The sequence below is a fragment of the Chionomys nivalis genome, chromosome 12 (assembly GCF_950005125.1).
Source record: "Chionomys nivalis chromosome 12, mChiNiv1.1, whole genome shotgun sequence".
Classification (NCBI taxonomy): Eukaryota; Metazoa; Chordata; class Mammalia; order Rodentia; family Cricetidae; genus Chionomys; species Chionomys nivalis.
In genome coordinates, this window is record NC_080097.1 from 45509774 (window position 1) to 45533815 (window position 24042).

General features: G+C 45.1%; 1 protein-coding gene across 3 annotated transcripts in view; it reads left to right on the forward strand.

Annotated features, from left to right (window-relative positions):
* Nucleotides 1-24042, forward strand: part of Dock5 (dedicator of cytokinesis 5) — a 184865-nt gene that overhangs the window by 126954 nt on the left and 33869 nt on the right. For all 3 annotated transcript variants that reach the window (XM_057785719.1, XM_057785722.1, XM_057785720.1), the window contains 13 exons: nt 571-705; nt 3814-3925; nt 4773-4843; nt 5363-5469; nt 6867-7003; nt 9440-9535; nt 12895-12993; nt 15898-15992; nt 17569-17647; nt 19370-19470; nt 21935-21993; nt 22373-22527; nt 23916-24001. In XM_057785719.1, the coding sequence (XP_057641702.1) occupies nt 571-705; nt 3814-3925; nt 4773-4843; nt 5363-5469; nt 6867-7003; nt 9440-9535; nt 12895-12993; nt 15898-15992; nt 17569-17647; nt 19370-19470; nt 21935-21993; nt 22373-22527; nt 23916-24001 (1332 nt within the window). The remainder of the gene's footprint in view (nt 1-570; nt 706-3813; nt 3926-4772; nt 4844-5362; nt 5470-6866; nt 7004-9439; nt 9536-12894; nt 12994-15897; nt 15993-17568; nt 17648-19369; nt 19471-21934; nt 21994-22372; nt 22528-23915; nt 24002-24042) is intronic.

Below are 24042 nucleotides of genomic sequence, written 5' to 3' on the forward strand. Positions count from 1 at the left end.
TGTGGTGTGCCTGTGTGTGCATGTATATGGTTGTACATGTATAGTGTGTGTGTATATGTGTGAACTTGTGAGTTCATTTGCATTTGAAGGTCCAAGGCTGATCTTCCTGGACCACTGCCCCAAAACATGTGAGTGTAGCTAGTTTAGTTAGATAGCTTGCTTCTGGGAACCCCGTCTCTGCCTTCTGAGTACTGGGTTACAGGTGAGCCCCGAGACTACCTGGCATTCTCTTGAGTTGTGGGGCTCCAAACTCTAGTTCTCACGCTTGCTGCTTGAATAACGAGAGCTTTAACCACTGAGCCAGCCCCTAGCTCCAGCTCTGTCATCTCCTGATCCTTCTTTTCAGTTCCACCACTGGAGACGTGTGCCTTGACGAGTTAATTACTCCTAAGTTTTCCCAGTATTTCCATGAAGGGAAGCGTCAAAGCTAGACAGATGTGGAAACAAAACAGCAGTTAGTTTGCCTATATGAGAGGGTGGACTTGAAAGCTGGGCCTTGTGCTTCTCAGTTTACCCCCATCTCTTTCTTGAGCAGTACTGTATGTCACTTTCTTGCCCTTTTTTTTTTAGGAAACTCTCCAAGGTACTGAACTTTTACGTGGCTAATGCTGATGACCCTAGCAAGACGGAATTGCTCTTTGCTGCTTTGAAAGCCTTGAAGTACTTGTTTCGATTCATCATCCAGTCACGAGTGCTCTACTTGAGGTAATGGTCCCAGTAACAAGATGCTGCTGGCACTCACCTCATGCTCATTGGTTTATTCAGCTTTGTGAGCAGTTGATTGGTTATAGGATAGGCAAAGTTCACGTCATTAGAGGTGGATTAGGAGACCACTGGAAAAGGTCCATGTGAGGTTCTGCATCCAGGACTCATGGTGTAAATGGCTCAATATGCTGCTTACTCTAAAAGTCTTGACTGGTGATGATGGCTATGTTAGGTTTTTGTTTTGTTTTTTGTTTTTTTGCTGTGAAGAGACACCATGACCACAACAACACTTATAAATAAAAACATTTAATTGAAGTGGCTCACTTATAGTTCATAGGTTTAGTCCATTATCATCAGGATGAGGAGCATAGCTGCATGCAGGCAGATGTGGTGCTGGAGCTGAGAGGCCTACATCTTGACTCAGAGGCCACAGGAAGTCGACTGACACATTGGGTGGTATCCTGAGCACATGAAACCTTCAAGCCCGCTCCCATAAGGACACCCTTCTTCCAACAAGGCCACCCCTCCAAATAGTGCCATTCCTTTTGGGGGGCATTTTCAAACCACCCCAGTGACTTTTAGAGATGGGTCTTTGACAAGCCAAGAGCTTGGGTCTAACCCAAGTGTGGCAGCACTGGGGGAGTTTGATTAATGAGATAATAAACTCTAGCCTTTTAATGGTATCTCGCTTCCTGTGTAGAAATGGATTGTACAAGGCTGAGAATGGAGGTGAGTAGCCCCTGGTAGGCTGCTCACAGGTGAGACACCATGCTCCACTGCCCATGCAAAGGGAGCGCTGGGTTGATTCAGGAGGAAGAGCTGACTGGATGATGTAGGACTTAATGGGGCAGCAATAGAACGGGAAGGACCCTAGACAACCTTGAGGTTGGAGTGGGCAGTGATAGTGTTTGCCGAAACATGAACTCTTGAGAACTGAACAAAATTAAGTATGTTCCTTTGGTCTATTTTGAGCCATCTTGGGATTTAACTAGGAGATCTTTTCTTTTTGTTCATGTGTACATGTGGTATATGTTTTATACGTGCGAGTGCCACCAGGATATACATATGGAAACCTGAGGACACTGAGATCCTCTGTATCACTTTCTGCCATATTTGCTTAAGACAGGATGTTATTGAGCCTGGAGCGCACCAGGTTTTGGCAAGCCCTGGTGGTCATCCTGACTCTGCCCAGCCCCCAGCGGTGGAGTTACAGACTCATGTGGTCAAGTCTGGCTTATTACATGAGTACTGGGGATTTGAACTCAGGTCCTCATGCTTACACAGCAAGTGCTCTTACCCACTAACCTATCTCTACATCCCAAGTCCTTTTCTAATTCTTTCAATGAGTGGATTGAAAACTACAAATTATCACCTGGCTTAATAATATTCTCCATGGAGTTCACACTTCCTGGTTACTATGGAGTTCATAGTCCCTGGTTACTGTGGAGTTCACACTCCCTTGTTACTGTGGAGTTCACACTCCCTGGTTACTATGAAGTTCATAATTCCTAGTTATTATGGAGTTCATGCTTCCTGGTTACTGTGGAGTTCACTCTCCCTGGTTACTGTGGAGTTCACTCCTTGGTTACTATGGAATTCACACTCCTTGGTTACTGTGGAGTACACACTTCCTGGTTACTGTGGAGTTCACATTCATTGGTTACTATGGAGTTCACATTCCTTGGTTACCATGGAGTTCACATTCCCTGGTTACTATGGAGTTCATACTCCCTGGTTACTGTGGAGTTCACTCTCCCTGGTTACTGTGGAGTTCACACTCCTTGGTTACTATGGAGTTCACACTCCTTGGTTACTATGGACTTCACACTTCCTGGTTACTGTGGAGTTCACACTCCTTGGTTACTGTATTCCTTAATCAATCTGTTGAGAACTAGAAGCAGTTTTGGGTTTCCAATTTTGGGAGGATTTTGGAATATTTTAAGGCATATAATAAGGTCTCTTAGAGGTGGGACCAGAATCTAAATACAAAGTTCTTCTGTTTCCTGCGTGCCTCCTGCACATGGGAAGGTAGTTTTATACAGTTTCTATTGCATGCACATTGTGACTGACCCCTCATGTGGGGTCGGAGAGGGAACTTTCTACTCGTGATGTCGTGTTAGCCAGCACTCATGAAAGCTGTTGAGTTTTGGAGAGTTTTTAGATTTTGGATTTGTAGAAAGAAATCAGTCAATGGAAGAAAGTAACGTAAATATGTACCTATGGGTACACCTGTACTTGAGTGTGTTCGTTTATTCTGCATGTGTCAATCCTAACTGTGCACACCTGGTGGAACTGCCATCAGTGCCCACGCATGTGTTCTCCTCGATGGGATGCCTGTGTCTGGGGAAACCAGCCAGAGACATCCTAGCGTGTGCTTAGGTAAAACAGCTGACTTCTGAGCTGATGGCACACATCTTATGAAGACGAGCAGAATCCTTTAATCAAAGCGAATGCTTGTCAGTGATGTTCAATGCTCCTACAGTGGAGCAGGGCAGCAGCAGCCTAGGAGATAGAGTAGAGAAAGTGGATGTCAGCTGGGGCTTGTAGACTAGGTTAGAGATCTTCTCCACAGTGGCTGTGACCTCAGCTCAGATCAAGGCTCGATGGCATGAGACAGGGGAGAGGAGGGAAGGAGGAAGGATGCTGGAAGAGGATGTGTGCAAGGCTGGTTTAGATCTCCGCAGAGTCTGCTCTGGAAGCCTACGCGTCCTGTTCTTGATATGAGCTGAGGAAGGCAGCCATGCCCGCTCACCTGCTACCTCTGCACAACGACTTTCTGCAATGTCCCTCCCGCTAGCAGTGCCCACAAATTTGTCCAAGGCCAAGTTACTCTCCAGGCTTGGGCCCTTCAGACAGCTTCAGCTGGCAGTCCTTGTTAGCCCAGCTATAGACTGGGTCTGGAGTCTTTACCTACACGTGACCACTTGGCCATTTTCAGAGTCTTGATGTCTTTGTAGTTTATCGGGCTGACTTTTCATCCCATAGAAACAGTCCTGGGGTGCCCCCAGAGCTGTCTCTGCACAATCAGAGATGGTGGCCAGCAAGGCACTGACCTCTAGTGTTGCTTTTTGAGACCACAAGGCTATTGCACATTTTCTTTCTTACTAGATTTTACGGTCAGAGCGAAGATGGAGATGAATTTAACAACTCGATCCGCCAGTTGTTTTTGGCTTTCAACACGCTGATGGACAGACCACTAGAGGAAGCTGTCAAGATCAAGGTCAGCCTGGTGACCTTGTGGGTGACCCTTTGAAGGCCCCTCGTGGAGATGTAGCTTGGCAGGAGGGAAAAGTGCAGTGTGCTCTTGGAGAACAGAGAAGCATAGTAGAACGGGCAGAGGCAGAGGAAAAGTGGGTGTGGCTGTGGCTGCTGGATAACTTGCCTGGCACGCATGAGGTTCTGGGTTCAGCCACAGCCCCGCTGAAAACAAACCACGGTAAAAGTAACTCCATCCACATTTTAACTTACATATGCATTTGTATCTTCAAATGTCAACTCACCAAAGACAGGCTACCGCTTTAGGCTCCATTTGAGTGACTGTTAGAAATCCTGCTTGATCCCTTGATTTTTAGCAAACTGATCCCCCTGGTATCCCAGGTGGCAGTTTCTCTTTTCTGTCAATTCCCCCAACACACACACACACACACACACTTGCTTGCACACCTCCTTCCAGACGTGCAGAGTCACAACCAGCAGCAGCGGTTTTACAAAAACCGTGAGCCATGTAAACCTTGAGGGCTCCAGTTTGAAGCCTACCCCTTCCTCCCTCTCCATGGTGACTTTGTGAGAGAAACTTGAATTACTTCCCCAAAAATGTACTTACTGTAAATGCATCTAGCCTTTTGGTAGTGAAAACCAGAGCCTGGGCCTCTTGCATTTTTAGAAGGAAGCTTGGGGGAGGTCATTCTCAACAATGCCAGCTTCTCATAGCAAGGGCACCTGCTTCCAGTTTCCCGTTTAAACCCCAGGTCCTGCCCTTTCCTCCAGAGCTGCAATGGTGTATTCTGGTTTTGTTTGTTTGTTTGTTTGTTTTTTCCTGGCACCGATCACCTCTGTGCTCCTTACAGGGGGCAGCTTTGAAATATCTCCCTAGCATAATTAATGACGTCAAACTGGTGTTCGATCCCATGGAGCTCAGGTGAGTAGCAGAACACCGTCTGCATCTCAAAACTGGCAGGAGTAAGCCCAGTGCTGGGCACAACCTGGCTTCTACATGTGCTTTGCTCTAGCAAGGGTTAAGGGGACACCTGCTTGTGTTCAGTTCTGCGGAGGAGATAAAAGAACACCACGGCTGGCCCTTGGGAGAGACTTGCACTCTGTGGTAAAAGAAGCTGTGCAAAAGAAAGGAGCCTAGGGATGCAAAGTACAGAGGTCCTTAGAGAGGAGCCCACTAGAAAAGGCATTTTGCAGAAGCCGAGGCTTGAGGTGGGTCTGGAAAGTGCTGGTATGTGTGGGTGTGCCTGACTCTCAAGGGCAAAGTCAGTTCTAAGTCAGAACCCTCTGGGGAACAGAATTGTTTCGAGACACTCTCAGATTAAGTCTTAGGTCACCCGTGGGTTTTGCAAGCCCACTTCTGCTCAGCTCTGAGTGGAGATGTGTGTAAGGATATCTTCAGCTTGGCCCAGTGAGCACACTGACCCTGCGGCTTTTCTTCCAGTGTGCTTTTCTGCAAATTCATTCAGAGCATTCCCGACAACCAGCTGGTCCGGCAGAAGCTTAACTGCATGACCAAGATAGTGGAGAGCAGCCTTTTCCAGCAGCCAGGTAAGCCTCCCTCAAAACTGGAGCACTTGGGGAAGGTGTCAGACTCATTGCCCTTGGCCACACGTATGCCAGAGTGGTTGTCACCAAAAGCGTTTCTGTGTCCGGTACTTCGTTTCTCTTTCCTCTGGTCTGTCTAGCTCAAATTAGATTAGTTTATTTTGACAAGTAACGCCTCTGTTTAGATTGAATATGGCAGCATGTTTGCAGCACATCTCTGTGATTATTGTTTTCACAAGAGACCGAAAACTGAATACGAAAGCATTAACAAATAAGCTGATCAATGGAATTTTACAAATGAACTCTTAAGAAGAGCAGAAGATCTCGTGGTTTTCCCAAGACCAGGCTGAGGTCTATAACACACAGCACTTGCCTGTGTTTTCTTTCCTTGTTTAATTTGAGTTTGGTACCAGCAATACCCTTGGCAGGTTGCTGGTTCTTTCTTTGTTAAAGTATTTATTTATTTAGTTTTGCTTTTTTTTTTTTTTTTTTTCAGATGAGGTTTCTCTGTAGCCCTGGCTGTCCTGCAACTCACTCTGTAGACCAGGCTGTCCTTGAACTCAGAGATTCACCTGCCTCTGCCTCCTTAGTGGGGGGTTAAAGGTGTGCACCACCACAAATAGCCCATTTTGCTGGGTCTTAAGGACGGACCTCTTGGGATAGCAGTTTAAGAGACCGAAGTTGGTTTAATCTTTCTTTTTCCTAGTGTGTGTGTGTGTGTGTGTGTTTGTGTGTGTAAGTTCCTAAGGAGGTCAGAAGAGGTATCTGATCCCCTCGAATTGAAGTGCGAGGTGGCTGTGAGCTACCTGGTGTGGATGCTGGGAATCAGGCCCAGGTCCTCTGGAAGCCAGCGAGTGCTCTTTAACTGCCTAGTCAGTTCTCCAGCCTGGGTTAGATAGCCACTATTGTTTCTTTGCTTTTTTACCGAAACAGTTTTCTCTCTGCAGTGTGGATTGACCTCAAACCCTAGATCTTCCTGTCTACTGAGGAGTGCTAGGATTGTTTGCATGCACACACACACACACACACTATATATATATATATATAAAATATGTACATGCATATTAAATTTTTTGAATATCAAAAGCTGGAGAAATTGTTATATAATTTACCCACTGTTAGTGCTTAAGTGTATGTCTCAGCTGTAGAGGGAGAGGTCCTCCATCGATCCCCAGCACTGGAAAAAGAAGACATGAGACCAGTGCTCGCATCTGCCTGTGAGAGTTTCTTAAACTATGAATTCCAGGGACAAGGTTGAAGCGTCACGCCTCAGTCCACGAGCTCTGTTAGCTGCGCTGACCTCAGGGGGTTCAGAGACAAGTATAATTGCAGAGAGGGCTATCGGGGCTGGAGGTAGCCATATGCGAGCTGCTGGGTGAGCCGTTTCTGTTGTTCTTCAGAGTGCAGGGAGGTGCTGCTGCCACTGCTAACAGACCAGCTCAGCGGCCAGCTGGACGACCACTCGAGCAAACCCGACCACGAGGCGAGCTCCCAGCTTCTAAGCAACATCCTAGAGGTCCTAGACAGGAAGGATGTGGTGAGTTCAGTGATCCTCATGGCCTGAGCCTCTGCTGGTCCCTTTGCACCCAACAGGAAACTCTGTGGCCTTCCCCATCCCAGGCAGTGTAGGAACACTGAAGTAGTAGAGCAGCTGTGTCCCTTTCAGAACGGGCTAAACATGCCGTACCTCACATCAGGTTGAGATACAAGCAAATAACTTAGTGCGAGGGACCTCACTGGGCTGATTTTCCTAGTTGGCTTACCACTGAGGTCCTTGACAGTGGACTCTTAAGTTGGCCAGGTATAGTAGCGCACACTTTAATCCCAGCACTCAACAGGCAAAAGGTAGGCAGATGTCTGAGGTTGAGACCAAATTGATCCTGCCTAGTGAGTTCCAGGCCAGACAGGGCTACTTGGTAAGACTCCATCTCAGAACCCAAACAAACAAATCTCTATGTTCACGGGCTGGGGAGAAGATGTGGTGGGTAAAGAGCTGGCTATGCAAACATGAGTACCTGAATTTAGATTACCCAGCACACATGTAAATCTGAGTGTGATTGCACACACATACATGTAACCGCAGCACTGTCATATAGAGACGGGCATACCATTGGGGCCCACTAGCCAGCCAGTCTATGCAAAATAGTGATCTGTAGATCTGATGGGAGACCCTGACTCAGCAAGTAAGGCAGTGGGAAAGAGCAAGGCACTGACAGCTACATGCACACACACCCACATATGCACACACACACACATATACACACATGCATACACACCTACTAAGATGATTGTTCTGCAGAAACCTCTTGAGCCTCTGACTTGGCGTATCTTCTCCTGGACAGCGTTGCCATCTCTAGAGCCCATTAGTAATGTTTATATTTTTGGTGTTCTCTGTGAACTAGCCCCCAACCCCACCTCTTGAATACAGGAGCTGACCCTGCCTGGATTTCTCATGTGCTATGTTTAGGCCCCAGTGGAGATTCTGAGAAACTTCACGGAGTATGTTCTCTTGAGCATCGGTGGTACAGAAGAGACTCTCACCCCAAACGTCAGGCTGTGTTCCCTATGATGGTTGCTGGGGGCCGGGGTTCCCACAGGGTAGAGCCCCACTTGTCCTTTTTGGCCTGTGCCTCTCAGCAGTGTCTTTAGATTCCGTTCTGCCGGGGAACACGAAAGATAACTCACTTGTCTCACAGCCAGCTCTGACTTCACTTGACAAGGTCAACCATGGCTCAATGACCTACCCTATTCCAGCTTGTCATTCCTGTGGGCGCTTTTAGGTTTCTGCTACGCCACTCTCGGCCCCAGAAGCATGTGAGAATGCCATTATTTTCTCTGATTAAGCCCTAAATGTATCTTTTCCCTCTCTTTGAGCCCCAGTAGTTGACGTACTGTTTGTACAGTTCATTTGATATTTATTCACGATAGATAACCTTCCCCCTTTTATCTTTACACACACCTGTACATATCACATTTTCCCATAGTGCTCTGTTTGGGGATTTGGTTCCTAATCAAGAGCTTGGTAGTAAATAAAAATGGTGACCAATCAGTCATGTCATATATATAGTTATATTAAATATAACTCTTACCATGGCAAGTCATGAAACCCTGCACAGGTTCAAGCCAGACAGGGTGCCGGCACTGAGAGGGCAAGTGGGCTCCCACTCCTAAGCAAAGAAAATGTATTTGATACCATCGGCAAAGGATAAATGGGCGCCCTGCAGCTGAATGAGTGTAATCAACCCCAGGAAGGGAAGGGATTAGAGCGTATACATGTATTCGGCGCTGTTTTGCGTTAATACAATTGAGCCCAGTAAGAGCACTGTTACCTCCCTTTGTTCTCAGTACTGAAAACTAAGGGTTGGCTAAGTAGAATAAAGGCTTAGAGTCACATGTGACTGTTGGGACATTAAGTCCTAGCGTAATGATGCCCCGTCTTCTGTAACACCACAGAGGAGGGAGCCTTAACAGACCGTTAGTTCCTGGAAGTTCTAGAAGCTGAAAGTCTCAGGTCAGGGTGTCAGTACAACTGAGCTCCAGTGAGGACACTCTTGAAGACTTGTGGCTGACTGCTCCTGTGTGCTGTTGTGTTCTCTACTCCATGAATACATGAAGCAATAGGCAGAGAATGTACGAGCAAATACACACCCTCCCCCTTGGTGTCTCTTCTAATAAGGCCTCTAATCAAGTCAGATCAGGACCCCACCCTCGTGACTTTAATTACCTTTCAGAGAACCTCTGATATCATAGGGTGTTAGGGCTTTAATATTTGTATTGAGAAGGTGTCACAAACATTGATTGCACAACAAACCCCTAACCTTGGGTTTTGTGTTATTGGGGGGGGTTCTTTTCGTTTGGCTTTTGGTGTGCTTTTTCTTTTGCTTTCTGTGCCTGTGCCTGACTGCCTGGGGCACTCCTCATCTGCTCTGCATCCTTAGCTGGGGATGGCGTCACAGCTGTGTTTCTCCTGCAGGGTCCCACATCAGCACACGTGCAGCTGATCATGGAGAGGCTGCTGAGAAGAATCAACCGGACCGTGATTGGGATGAGCCGGCAGTCCCCCCACATTGTGAGTCTCCTGGCCGCCCACACCGCAGGCACAAGGTCTCATCCGTTCCACCGGTGGCTCAACACTGAACCCACGTTGCCACCCATATCACAGTTCTAAGTTCTAAGCATTTCTTAGCTTCTCCACGAGTCTTCTACCCCAGGTTGGATTAGATTTCCTTCAGAAAAACCAACCACCAACCTTTTAGTTCCAAGGAAGAAGGCAGACGTCATCAAGAATTTGTGATCAGTGTGTTGCAATAAAGGGTGAAACTGAGGCCAGAATAATGACAAAAGGCTAAATAGTGTCATGATTAAAGTGAAAAAAACTTCTATCGATTACACTGAAAGCTGAGGTTATATTTTAGTTAGAGGACTGTTCTGTATGGTCCGAAGAATGATCTAGGAAAGCCTTGGTTTTGATTTTGAATGGTTGACTTATTAAGAATAAATAGCAAGTGGCAGATAGTGAGAAGCAGCAGACAGATAGCAAGATATCGTTAACCAGGAAGTTCCAGCATCCAACAGAGGCAACTGGAGTGATCCAATTGAGAGAGCAAACCAAGCTAACATCAAATAGGAGGCTTCCGTGCACCCAGCGGCTATTAGCTGCTGGAGTTGAGGCAGACAGCTGGAACTCTGCAAGAGACTGAGCTTTCTCTCCAGGGCTGATCTTCGTGCTTCCCCTTTCCCATGTAGGCACTTCAACCACCAGTTCTCAAGGGCACAACGTTCTTTTATAAGTTACAGTTGTGTGTGTGTGTGTGTGTGTGTGTGTGCATGTGTAAGAGGGCATATGGGTGCCATGATGCACTCGTGGAGGTCAGAGAACAACTTTCAGAGTCTCTTCTTCCACTCCGAGTCCCAGGGATCAAACTGAGGCCATCAGGCTTGGCAGCGAGAGCCTCTCTGGCTGAGCCGTCTCACAAGCTCAAGGATAAAAGGTTCTCAGCAACCTTAGCTGTTGTTCTTTATCTTTCTCTTGGCACAGAATTGGGAGCATGGGCAACCCACCCCAGGTAAAAGGGTTTGGGGAGAACATTTGCAACCAGTAGGCCAGAGTCTAGGCAGTGTTGTGTGTCCATGGGGACATCTCAGTGTCCAGAATGGTGTTTTTCTCATCTTATAGAATTGTCTTTTTTTACTGAAATGACCAGTGTTTCTTTGAAACCTGGAAAAGTTGACTGAGAAGCGAATGAACTAAGGAGCCCTTTACTAACTAGGTGGGTTAGAAATAAGTACATTCAGTGGCCTTTCTGCCAAGAGGTAGCTGCGCTTTAAATATTCAAAGGGAAATTATCATTCACTGAATCATGGTCTCTCCAGCATGAGCACAGAAATCAGTGAGATACATATAAATGAGCAGTCAAGTGTAAGTAATAACTTATCACATTGTAAAGGATAATTAAAGTCATATTAGATTACTGTGATTTAATATGTGTATATCTGTGTGTGTCTATGCATGTGCATATGTTTATATGTTTGTGTCTGTATGTGTATCTCTTCCTAAGTAAGACAGAACCAAGGGAGTTTACAGGTAGAATTTTGACTATATGATAAAGAAACTGTAGAGTTTTTTTGAATAATATAACTTGAAAAGCAAGCGAATAGCTTAGAAAAAATTATTTGTCTTTCATTTGGTGCTATACCTTAAAGATAAATGTCAAATGAAATGAAACATTCTATGTGAAAAAACTAAATACTAGATCAGCCTGAATAAATGGGTATGTGCCTGGTTTTCTAAGGAAAAGGTCCTTGAGTTTTCTAATATTAGAAAGGAAGAAAAACTGGATTTTTCCTGCTAAAAATTTGGCCCCTATATTTGAAAATAGGTCTGTGAGGTCAAGGTCATCCACCACATGTAGAAAGTCATTAGTAGATTTCATATACAAAGACTACTACTGTAAGTCAATAAGAAGAAGATAATGTTTTAGTTAAGTAAGTAAAGAATGTGAACAAGTGGGCTGGGGCATAGCTCAGCTGAGAGAATGCCTGCCTTCTATGCACAAGATCCCCGGTTTGATCCCCAGTACTGAATGTACCAAGCAAGGCTATATGTATGTGAAACCCGGTAGTGGGGAGGTGGGACTGGAAGATCTGAAGTTCCAGATCATCCTCTGTTACATAGGGAATTAATTGGAGGTGAGCCTGGGCTACCAGCAACCCTTTCTTAAAAAGCAAAAATAAACAAGACTGTGAATAAAGAGCAAAATGAAAATAAAATGGCCCAAACCATATGGATGGAATGTTTAATTCAGAGCAAAACAAACACAAATCAAACAAGTGAGATTAAATCTAAAATCCAGAGTAGGCAAGAGCCCAGTGACACGAATAGTGTTTGACTGTTGTATAAATGCAGAGTATATGATAATTTGTAAAATATGTCCAAAGCTTGGTACAGTCAGTTTACATTGCCTTATGGGTAGGTAAACTAAGCATTTTAAGTAAAGAGTCTAAGATGGACATCAGGGGAGTGTATGGCTGTATTTCAACATCTCTGTGCTAAATTCATTTAAATTTGTGAGACTTTTATATTTGCATGAGCACAGAGGGGCAGTACATTTTCCCTCTGGCTAGAAAATAAGAGCCGTGACCCAAATTTGACAGAGGAGTACCCTAAGTGTGCTGCTCGGACCTTGCAAATAGACATTATAGCCACCGTGGAGTTCCTCACGCCCTTTCTTAGAGTGCAGAATCCCATGTGATTCACAGATCAGATGATCTAGAATCAGAGAAATGGCATGCACGGGTTCCTGTCCTCCTCACTCCTTCCCCTTCAGAATTGCTGCAGGTTAAATATCCCTTGTCAGAAATAATTGGGACTAAGAGATTTTAAAATGTAGAGTCTAGGGTATTTGGGGCTTTTTGCATAGATTACTGATTGTGCATCTTCGAGCCCTAAACCTCCAAACCTAAAAGGCTCCAGAAATCTAAAGCCACCCCAGCATTGCAGATATCCCCTGACAGTCGCTCAGCTGGCACATTGCGTTTCCTGTCTACTCTTCCTCCGCCATCCCACCTTCAGATTTGACTCATCTGTGTATGCCAGACATTGTCCCAGGAGCTTCTCCTCAGCTCTACCCCAACCAGGGACTCAGTTTATCATAACTGGTAACCTGGTTGAGATCTTAATGCCCCCACACCTAGAGGAATCCAGAAGTCACGGCTGTCGGTGGGATGCCTGGGGCTCCAGGTTTCCAAATTCACACAAGGATGTGCTCGATTGAAGCCGGATGGCGAAGCACGTGCCTTTAGGCCTTTGGAAGTCGTGTTTCCAGTTCCAGATGTCTTTGTAGAGCTCAATCATCAAAGTCTACGATGCCCGAAGTCTTTTTTCATCAGGTACTCTAAGAAACCTTGACTCTGCTTCTCTCCCTGCAGGGCAGCTTTGTGGCTTGCATGATTGCCATCTTACGACAGATGGAGGACAGCCACTACAGCCACTACATCAGCACCTTCAAAACCAGACAGGACATCATTGTAAGTTGTCCGCTCTGCGTCTTGGCAAGGCTAATGTCTTGGTTTGGTTTGAGACGATTCTTTTCTCATAGCCCAGACCAACCTCAAACTCATGATCCCCCTGCCTCATTTCCTGAGCTCTGCTAGACCCCTCTGAGGATTGCGTAATTTGATGATCTGTAACTGAAGCTGAGCATCATGAGTTCAAGGCTTCCTTCCCAACCCCTGCAGTGTGAATGGCTGCCCACAGAGGGCACAAAAAGGAATTGATGCTTATTCAACCTGTTAGAATTTAAATAAGAGTTCCACACCCACACTAAATGATCATCACATGTGAACTTCATGTGGGCCCTTCTTCTAAACACTTAGGATATCTTTTTGCTCTGAAAAAGTCTGAATCTCATCTAAGAGGAAGTTCCTTGTTCCATGCATGGAATCTCCGTGGCCGAGTGTGCTGCTGGTTCCTCAGAATGTGGTCAGCCACCGTCTCTTTCGGGAGGAAGCAAGCAGAGGTTACCCCTCTGTCCCTCACAGCGTTTGGGAATGATTTCCTGTTGCTTTAAAAAGAAAAGTTATTTTCACAGTTTCTATAAGCATGCATCTAAGGCTCCAGGGACCTGTTGGCGGGATTGAGCTGTTGGTAAAGATGTTCTCTGGTGTGCCAAGCAAACTAATGCTCGGCTGGGTCCAGCCATCCATGGGTGGCTCACTCTTCTCTATGATCCTAGACCAGAGGTTCTCATCCTGTGGATTGTGAGCCCCTTTGTGGATCACAGATCAGATATCTTGCATATCCGATATTTATATTATGATTGATTCATAGCAGTAACAAAATTACAGTTATGAAGTAGCAATAAAATAATTTTGTGGTTGGGGGTCACCGTGTCATGAAGAACTAAATTAAAGGGTCATAGCATTAGGAGGGTTGAGGACCACTGGTCTGGGTTCTTTACTTCCCACCCTCACTATACTGAGCATGCCTGGCTGGTGTGCCAAGGTGAAGGATACAGTCCTTCACACACACACCCCGCCCCCATCCTCCTTCCTATAGTGCCCACATGGTATAGACAAAAGAAGAACATGGGTAGAATTTATTGTTGTTAGTCTGACACCGAGCTGCATAGTGTTGGTCCATGTGTCTCAAGTGGATGCAGCATGGTTCAGGAGTCAGCCATGTGTGGATGTCTCCATGACCATGCAAGGGGATGTGGTCGGAGGAAGGGAGGGGTGTAGGACGCTGAAGCAGCCACGTGCTCTCCTTCAGAGCAGACGGTGTAGCGGATAGCACATGTCCGAACTGTGACCATTCTGAGTTCTTATATGAAACAAGCTACTTGATCTTGCTGAACTGGTTACCTCTTCTGTAAGATCCTGTCTACATGGAGGATTAGTGGGAGCATTGACTAAATCCATGCATGGAAATGCCTGGCCTTGTGTTGTGCTCGTAGTCAAAGCCTGTGAAGAGTAGCTATTTGTAACCATAGTTCCATTCTTGTGGGCTGTATGGACATACCCTAGTGACTTCCTTTTCTTTTTAATTTCCTTTGGAAAGCAGGTAAAGTAGGGATGTTCTGAGTTCGCAGACAGACAATTAGAATCCACATTTCAAGGTTATTCTGTGCTACATTAGCCTGGGTTGCATGAGTCTCTGTCTCAAAATTGATGAAATACTTATAAATCATCTCATGATACGTATATATTATCTCATATATATACATATATATGTAAACAGATAGGTAGATGATAGAAAGGTAGGTGATAGGTAGGTAGGTAGATAAATGAATAAATGGCTGGGGGGGGGAAGGGCCCCTGTCCTTCCTATACCATGTTCCTAGCACTATGTGATGTCCTTTTCTTCATGGGATTGTATGCACAGAGTCTGAGAAGCAAACAACTCGATTTTCTTTTCAACAATCCCAGTAGAAAAAGTCTAAATTTAGCTAAGTAGCAAAAAATGGTTTCAAAACCTTTTAGGTTTTGTTTTCTTTAGCCTGCCTATTCTATTTCTGAGTTGCTTGTTGCTCACATCCTCCTTTGGACGAGACTGGCCCTCGCTTCTGCCCACTTGTGTTATCCCTTACTGTGGTTCTCACGGGCCACTGTGATGCAACCTCTTCTGCAGGATTATAGCTGTCCTGTGTGTGCAGCCCGAGTCTTCTGTCCTAACTAGTCAGGGAGAGTTGAACTAGGATCCGCTAAAAATGCATGACTTGGGGCTGGAGAGCTGACATGGACTGGTCTTACAGAGGACCCAGGTTTGATTTCCAGCACCCACATGGCAGCACCCAACTTCTGTAACTCTAGTTCTAGGGGATCTGACCCCAGCTTTTGGCCTTCATGCATGCCAGGTGTACATGTAGCATACAGATATACATGTAGACCAAACATCCATACACATGAAATAAAAGGCTTTTATTAAAATGATTATTAACTCCTTTTTAAGTTTAACGAATATATTCAGACAGCACACAGCGGGGGACTAAATAGATAAGGGTTGTAAACATGAGGTCAGTGTCCCCAACTGTCGCTTCCTATTTTCTGTGGCCATTTAGTTTTCTTCAGCCTTGTGAAACCATTCGTAAAATAAGGATAATATTGTGTCCCTGTTTTCCTTACAGAATCTTGCTGTGAAACAAAAAATCAAATCATAGGCTGGGGCGCTGTCAATCACCAACCATCACACCACTCAGGAGACTGAGGCACGGGGCCAGTTTAGATCACATCTTGTCTCATGATAGAGAAGCAAAAGCTAAATCCAATTGCCCAACAGTTAAGAATGTGTTGCCCATGATAACTTTCTGGAGAAGGCCACAACTATGAGACCATCAATGCGTCGTCCCAAAACAGGGGTCCTTCTGTCCACATGATGAAAGACAGACTATGATGAGCCTGCTTTCCAAAACCTTCCTCTACTGTTTTCCACAGGACTTCCTCATGGAAACCTTCATTATGTTTAAGGATCTGATTGGGAAGAATGTGTATGCCAAAGATTGGATGGTTATGAACATGACACAGAGCAGGTGAGAGAGCCGTGGTCATTCTGAGGCATGTGACCTTGCATGTGCTGGTCCGCTGTACATACTTTCATGTGCAGCTCCGCTTCAAACTGGCACCTCTGAAGAGTGCCTTCCCCCTTCCCTGACCCCATGTGTGTGCTTGGAAAGTCCCTTTCTCTAGGCTACCAACTTCTCCCTGTTTGCTGTCTCTGCTTGCCTGGGTCAGTGTCCTCCTAATAATCCCCACTGGCCATCGGCTCTGCATGCCCTCTCATTGGTCCATGTAGGCCCCTCATCCTGATGGTCGAGCCTTTCCAGCCACGTTTTCTGTAAGTGTGTGACTTGTGCGCCAACCGAACTTCTCCTGGTTCCTTAATGTGTTCTCTGTCCCACACACCCATGCTTCCACCCACCATGCCTTCTCCACTGTCTCTGGACATCAACCACTCCTCCATTCACAGGGCCCCTCTGAAACATCACCTCCGCTGGAGACCTCTGTCCCCAGCTGTCACTGCTGTAGAGGCTGTGGGACCTGGGAGAGTGGAGCCTATTCAGACAGTTTATGCTCTGAGGGTTGAGAAAGGTCACATGGGTGAAATTCTCAATAATTCAAACTGTGTGTCATCACAAAGACAAACCACATGTTTTTTTTCCGTAGAGGCGTATAAAGGAGGGTTTAAACATGTGGTTGAATAGCAGCAGCAAGCAACCCTGAGTGCTCTGAAGCGGACTCACTCTTAGCCACTACACCTGGGAGGAGCTCAAAACCACATAATTCCAAGGATAATTCCATATTTTGAAGGAACTGAGATCACAAGACCCTTGTCTTGTTTTCTTGGAGTGTTCTCTCAGTCACTCAGAATTCTCCTCGCATGACTCCGTTCTGGGACCACATTCCGATACCCAGCCTTTCACCAATGTCTGCCGATCTTTCTTCTGGTTTCCTGTATCTCTTTGAAACTCTATCATGTAATTCTTTTTCATGTTCTCTCTTGGAACGCAACTAGCTGTCTTACAAAGGGTACCCGTTACTGTGCTGCAATCTTCTTAGACCAGGACTTGGGTTTTGAGCATGACACCTTTGTCAGTACCTTAGAATTGCTACCTAGCTTGTCAAATAGACATGAAATGAACTGAATATATGTATATACATATATATATACATACATACATATGTATACATATATAATATTGCATTATAATATATGATAGCTTTAGAATGTTGCTAATGAGCCCACAAGCCAAATCACTGTAAGCATTATCAGTTCTCCATGCTCCTGATAGAAAGTCTCTTCCCATTTAGATAAAAGGTTCAAGAAAATTTTCATGAGAATGTTGACATGTACAGATAAGTGTCACAGCGGAGTGCAGACCACCTGCTCTGGTGCACATCTTCGGTTAACTGGCCCTATGAACCCAAGCTCTTACGGGCCTCCAGAGAGACCAAGTTTGTATCCCTCCTTCTGGTCTCTAAAGAGACTGTGAGGTTCTATTGACTTTCCCAGCTGAGCCCAGGAGTATCGGTCCTGCGTCCAGAGTAGGTAGGGAAGCATCTCCAAAGGCACAGCACTGCCCTCCTCATCTGGCCTTTCCTCCCCAGGGTTTTCCTCCGTGCCATCAATCAATTTGCTGAAGTTCTCACCAAGAGCTTCATGGACCAGGCAAGCTTCGAGCTTCAGGTAAGCATCCACCCATCTGGAAGGCCTTTGATCACAGCAATTGGCCGTGCCAGCAGAAAAGGTGGCATTTCAGGTTTTATCACTGTCCAAAAGGGTTTTCAGGGGTCTGCCAATCTCCTAAAGCACACATTCCAAAATGGAGTCCCCCAGACGCAGTAAAATGGTTTCATTTTCATTGCACAAAAGTAACACAAAGAAAAGGCAATGTGAGCAGTACTGTCATAGAAAGTATATCTAAATGAAATACAAATACAGTGCCCTCTCTGATCTCAGAGGCTCAGTCCAAGAGCACCAGTGGAGGCCTGACTCTTCAATGCTAAGCCTGTCGTTACTGTGTTCCTATGCATGCAGACCTACGGGATGTTTAATTTGACAATTGTATGAGGTTAACACCAACAATGAACAGTGAAATAGAATAATTGCAGCAGGACACTGGGAGTTAATGTGAGTGAGGGTTGAGTGAAATGCTGATGGTTTCAGACCACAGTAGACCAGAAGTCCTGAAACTTCAGGAAACGAAACTACGGATAAGTCTCATCCTGGGGGCTGCTCTCATCCTCGGTCTTCGTGGTTAAGCTTTCGTGCTGATTCTGTCCACGTAGACATGAATGTGCAAATCAGCAATTTCATAAGCACACGGCCACTATTATATGAATACCTGCAAAACAGGCTGAGTGGGTGGTGCACACTTTTAACTCCAGTACTCAGGAGGCAGAGGCAGATGGGTCTCTGTGAGTCTGAGGCCAGCATGGTCTAATAGTGACTTCCAGGGCAGCGAGGACTGTAAGGAGACCCTATTGCAAATACAAACAAACCCAGGCTTCTGGTAGCTTCATCTTCATTATTCCTTCATGTGACAAATAGAAGGATATTTGTGTATGCACCCAGCAAAATACCAGTTCCTGGTGAAGGTACTTCAGGCCCCAGCTTTTGAGAGGATTTAATTTCAGAGAACATTCTCTTGGTGATGTACCTTTCTTGTCATGTGCTTTTTGTTTTTATCTTGACCTTTAAGCTACAGCTTCATAACCAGAGGGGGATGTATAAGCCCGTGTGCGTGCGCACGCACATACACACACCCCATGTACATATACAAATCAAAGTAGAAATGAGCCCATTAACTCTTTAATGATCTGTTCGTCTACTTTCTTTACTTTTTCCACAATCTAAGACTTTTTTCCAATGATATTAAACATTTTCATAATATTTTTAACTGCTGAATATGTTTCATTACACTGCTGTCCTGTGATATGGTAACTAAATTCTTCTTAGGAACATTCAGATTGTTCCTTTCTGTTGTTGTTGCTACATTGAATAGCTGTGAGGGCCTTCTTTGGCTGAAATGTTTTGGACTGGCCACAGTTACTTTGTCAGGAAAAAAAATCAGGAAAGTATTTACTGGTTCAAAAGTCTGGCAGAACTGGAGGGCTTTTGATACATAGTGCCAGGCCACCTGCTATAAATAGGTACGTTTTTTGGCAGTACTTCTCCTGTGCCCCCAGGGCAAAGAAAAATGTAAAGTTTGGATTGTTTATTTTAAGGTTAATATTAAGCCTCAAAACTTTTAGCAGTGAGTAATTGAAACCCCAGAAGGAACGCGAAGCCCTGTGGGTTTTACTTGGGTGTTTCACAATGTGACTCTCCCACATGTGGGTGTTTTATCTGGATCCTCACTGGTGTTATTTTCTCCTTTGCCCTGCCCACTTGATGCCTCCTGGAAAGCTCTGGAACAATTACTTCCATTTGGCTGTAGCTTTTCTCACCCATGAGTCCCTCCAGCTTGAAACCTTCTCAGAAGCCAAACGCAACAAAATTGTTAAAAAGTAAGTGTCCTTTAAAGGTTGGGTGACCATGGGGAAGGTGGTTCGTCTGTTTATGTTCAACAATATTATGTTGTCATAGAAATTACAGGGACTTGTTCGTGTTGTTGATGATGTGGGTTTTATGTGTTATCACTGACCTGACCTGACATTCCTCCGGATTCGTTCTGTTTTTATTAATGCATCTCTATGGCCTCCTCAGCCATCCCATGCTAATTGATGGAGCCTGTGCCTGGTGAGGTGCCCTTGCCTGGAATCTCCTGCCACCTACTGTCAGTTTACCGAAATTGCAGGCACAGTGCCTCTTGACTTTGCAGAGAAGAAAAAAAAGAAATACGATCTAAAACTATCCTCTAGCTTGATGGCTTAGAATTCAAAATGGAGTTATATTCAGGAATGACAAGAAGTTACACATTTCATGGTGTTCCCTCAGGTCTGTTTCAGCGTTCGTTGAGAGCCTGGAAGCTCAAAGGCTGTCATCCATAAGCAGTCTGAATTTATTACTTACAGACTTTGAATTTTAGCTCTGTTTCCACTAGCTGTGATAGGTGGGAAGCTTAACATTCCTCAGCCTGTGGTTTCTCTCTACCAAGATGGGTAACTAAGGATTAAGATTTGGAGACTCGTTTTAAAGATATGGTCTGTTTTGTAGGTTTCCCTAATGGGTAAGTAATAGGAGATGCTTACTTTTAAGGAGGCTCCTTTGATCTTTCTCATGCATCTAAAACATCTTTGGTAGCAATAGGACCTCTTTAAAGAAGGATTTGTATTGGATTAAGCAGCTACAAATGAAAATAATTGATTACAAATCAGAAACACACTTAGAGGGGTAAGCAGGGAAAGGGAGGAAGAGGGTAGAGAGAGACAGAGACAGAGAGAGCCAAGGGATGGTGGGGAGCCGGGCGTGGTGGTACCAATCTGTAATCCCAACACTCAGAGAGGGTAGATAAGGGGATCAGGGGCTCAGGGGATCAGGGGCTCAGGGCTAGCCTTGGTAACATAGCAAACTTGAGTAACCCAAGACTGTTTTTAAAAAACGATCTAGTTAGGATTGAGTCTGGTTTTTATCAAAGAAAAATAGGCTGTGAATGTAACCCATGTAAAAATATGTGTGCATATCAGCAGAAATAAAATTTGAGAATTAAAACCAATCATATCGTAGTTAGAGAGGTGTGATTTGGGGTCTTTCTTCATGCATGTTTTTTGTAGAAATCAACCTACCATGTCCTTATAAATAGACAAGACATAGATATTCTTTGTTGACTTTAGGTATCAGATTTTGTTTACGTAAGCTTACCCGATATTAATAATGAAATTAGGCTAAGCATTTCTATTCAAATAGAATTGAAAGAGAATTTAAAATAGGATTGAAAATAAAAATCCTGGCTTCTGAAGATATTTCCAGTTAAGAACTTGAAGAAAGCCGGGCGATGGTGGCACACGCCTTTAATCCCAGCACTCGGGAGGCAGAGGCAGGCGGATCTCTGTGAGTTCGAGACCAGCCTGGTCTACAGAGCTAGTTCCAGGACAGGCTCCAAAGCCACAGAGAAACCCTGTCTCAAAAAACAAAAAAAAAAAAAACAAAAAAACAAAAAACAAAAAAAAAAAAAGAAGAAGAAGAAGAAGAAGAAGAAGAAGAAGAAGAAGAAGAAGAAGAAGAAGAAGAAGAAGAAGAAGAACTTGAAGAAAATAATGTCTAGGAGATCCCTGGCATGAGGGGAATTACATAGGGCAGGGATTGTAGGACTAGGTGTGGCCTGTGCTAGTTTCCCAGAAGTGTTTGCAATATCTACCTTTTAAGAGCTGGGCATTACAGAGGATCTTGTTAGATAGCCCAGCTGGCCTAAAATCTGCCATCCTCCTGCCTCAGTCTCTCCAGTGGTGAGCCTATAGGTGCACACTGCCACAACCACAAAACTTTCTCTGTGTTACCTTGTCCCTGCTGAGGATGTAAAGTCTAGACCTGGCCACAGGAGATCGATGACGAGCATTCTGTGAGGTCATACCTTAGCCAAGACATAGTACACAACGCAGCCTGCTGGTTGGCCATCAGTCATGGCGCCGCCTCTATCTCAGACCTCGTTTATATGCTCACTTTGTCTCTGCTATGTGGAGACCAGGGCCCTTTCGCTCTTCGTCATTGGGCAGTCAGTTGACAATGTCTTCTCAGTTCTCTTTCGGCATTTGTGTTTGGTCCCTCCTGTTCCAGAAGACCCCTCGTCCTCCATGTCGCTCAGTTCTCTGTTGGAGCTTGTCCGGGTGCTGACCACAATATGAGGAAACTGTATTAAAGGGGTACAGCATTAGGAAGGTTGAGAACCACTGCCCTGAGCCATTCTATATAAGGGACTTGAATATATTTGGGGGTCTGAGGAGCTTAGAGCCAGCCCCTGCGATGCCAAGGGGTGACTGTATTGCATGCTGCTCAGATCCACTGCAAATCCTTTTCTTATAATCTTCTTCCTAGATATGGGGACATGAGGAAGGAAATTGGCTTTAGGATCCGCGACATGTGGTATAATCTGGGTGAGTGTCTGACCTTGAACAGGCCCCTCCATGAAGTCTTTAGTTTTTGCTTTTTGTTCTAAAGTAAGATTTTGTTTTCAGTATAGGTTGCATTAAAAACACACCCCCATAACGAATTCTTATTTTAATTTATATAACCCTGGAGTTTATATGTGTGTATGTACAAAAGTAGACTTGTGGATTCCAGACTCTTGCCTGGGACATTGACTATGAGCCCTCTGTCACCATGTCATCCACACACACATACAGAACAGCGGTCTGCCATTGTCCCATGGTGTGTCCACATGAACGTTCTCTTCTGGGACCCGTGGAGGCAGATTGTTAAGGCGGGACTTCCAGTGATGCGGTTTTCTAATATCCTCATTTACTTTCATCTCAGGGCCTCACAAAATCAAATTCATCCCATCCATGGTGGGTCCCATTCTGGAAGTCACTCTGACCCCTGAAGTGGAGCTCCGGAAAGCCACCATCCCCATTTTCTTCGATATGATGCAGTGTGAGTTCAATTTGAGCGGCAACGGCAACTTCCATATGGTAAGAAGTGTCAGCCCCTGGTCTTAGCACTGTGGAAAAGTTAATTCACTTTTGACTTACCCTCTCTAAATGGAGAGGCAGCAGTTTGAATGAAAAATACATTGTAAAACTTACTTTTTAATATTTCATTATGTAAAAGGCTTAGATGTATGGTTGGGTCCTCTGGCCCAGAGGCTGGAAGAAGTCTCTACAGTCTGTCTTTTTTATGTCAACACTATCTCAAGAAGAAGAAAAGTTGGCCTGGTACATCTTATTCCTGTCTGCCATGCTACAGCCCAGCACTGAAGGTGTAACCTGTGGAAGCTGAGGGAAGGGTGCTGTGGTCCAGCTCCCATCCATCCCTGCTTGCTTTTGAGAACTTTAGTTTGCGGGAGCTTTCTCTAGACCTCCCTTTATTTACCACAGACTGTATTAGTCAGGATTCTCAAGAGGAACAGAACGGATATGCTGAATGCAGATTACAAAGCATATTTATTACATTAGTTTACGCAGTACAGGTCTGGGTAGTCAAACGACTGTCTGCTCAGTGGAGAATCTGAGAGCCCATAGCTGATCAGCCCATAAGCCCGGATGCTTCAGCAGTCCTGATCTAGAGCTTAAAGCCTAGAGGATTTCTGATGAACCTCTTGGGTCTTCAGTCCAAGTTGGAAAGCCGAAGACGCTATGCCCCATTTACGGTAGAGATAGTAGGTGTCAGTGATAGTGTAGATGCACTCACCAGGAGGAGCAGCAGCAGGCAGAGGGTGCATCTTTTTACATTCACCTGCCCACTCTTGGGGAGAGTCTTCCTCTCTTCTACCTTTGCAGACCTACGCAAAGGCTTTTCCCTAGCTGATCCTAGGTAGAGCCAAGTTAACAAGTTAAGCCAAGCTTCCCATCTGCAACATCTACAAACTGATTATCACTGAAAGGAAGATTTCTGTAGCTATGAAGCTGGGCAAAAATAATCCTATCACCAAGACTCAGTCATGAAACAAAAATCAGATCGATACCCAGAGTAGTGATGTATACCTGTCGTTTTAGCTCTTAGGAGTCTGAGCAGGAGGATTGCAGTGAGTTTCCAGCCAAATAGAACTACATAACAAAACCCTGTATTGAGTACAAAAGGGACAGTGGTTATGAATTTCTCTTATATACATAGCAGTAACATAAAATAACTTTCCAGGTGTGTTCGTACATACAAAGCCGAGGACTGATACGCTAACCTGCTTTGGGATGTTTTGATAGGGCACGGTGCACTGTCTGGGTGGGTGGGATGTAGAATAACCCCATATACTTTGGGACCAATTTGAAATTGGAAAGGGGTTGAGCCAATCTAGAAGGACTGGCCACTGTCTATCATGCATTCTTGAGGATCTGACATTTTCATGTGAAATCCTGTCTTTCAGTTTGAGAATGAGCTGATCACAAAGCTGGACCAGGAGGTGGAAGGTGGTCGCGGAGACGAACAGTACAAGGTTCTTCTGGAGAAGCTGTGAGTATCTCAGGGCAGCACGTTAGGCCGGCGGGCAGAGC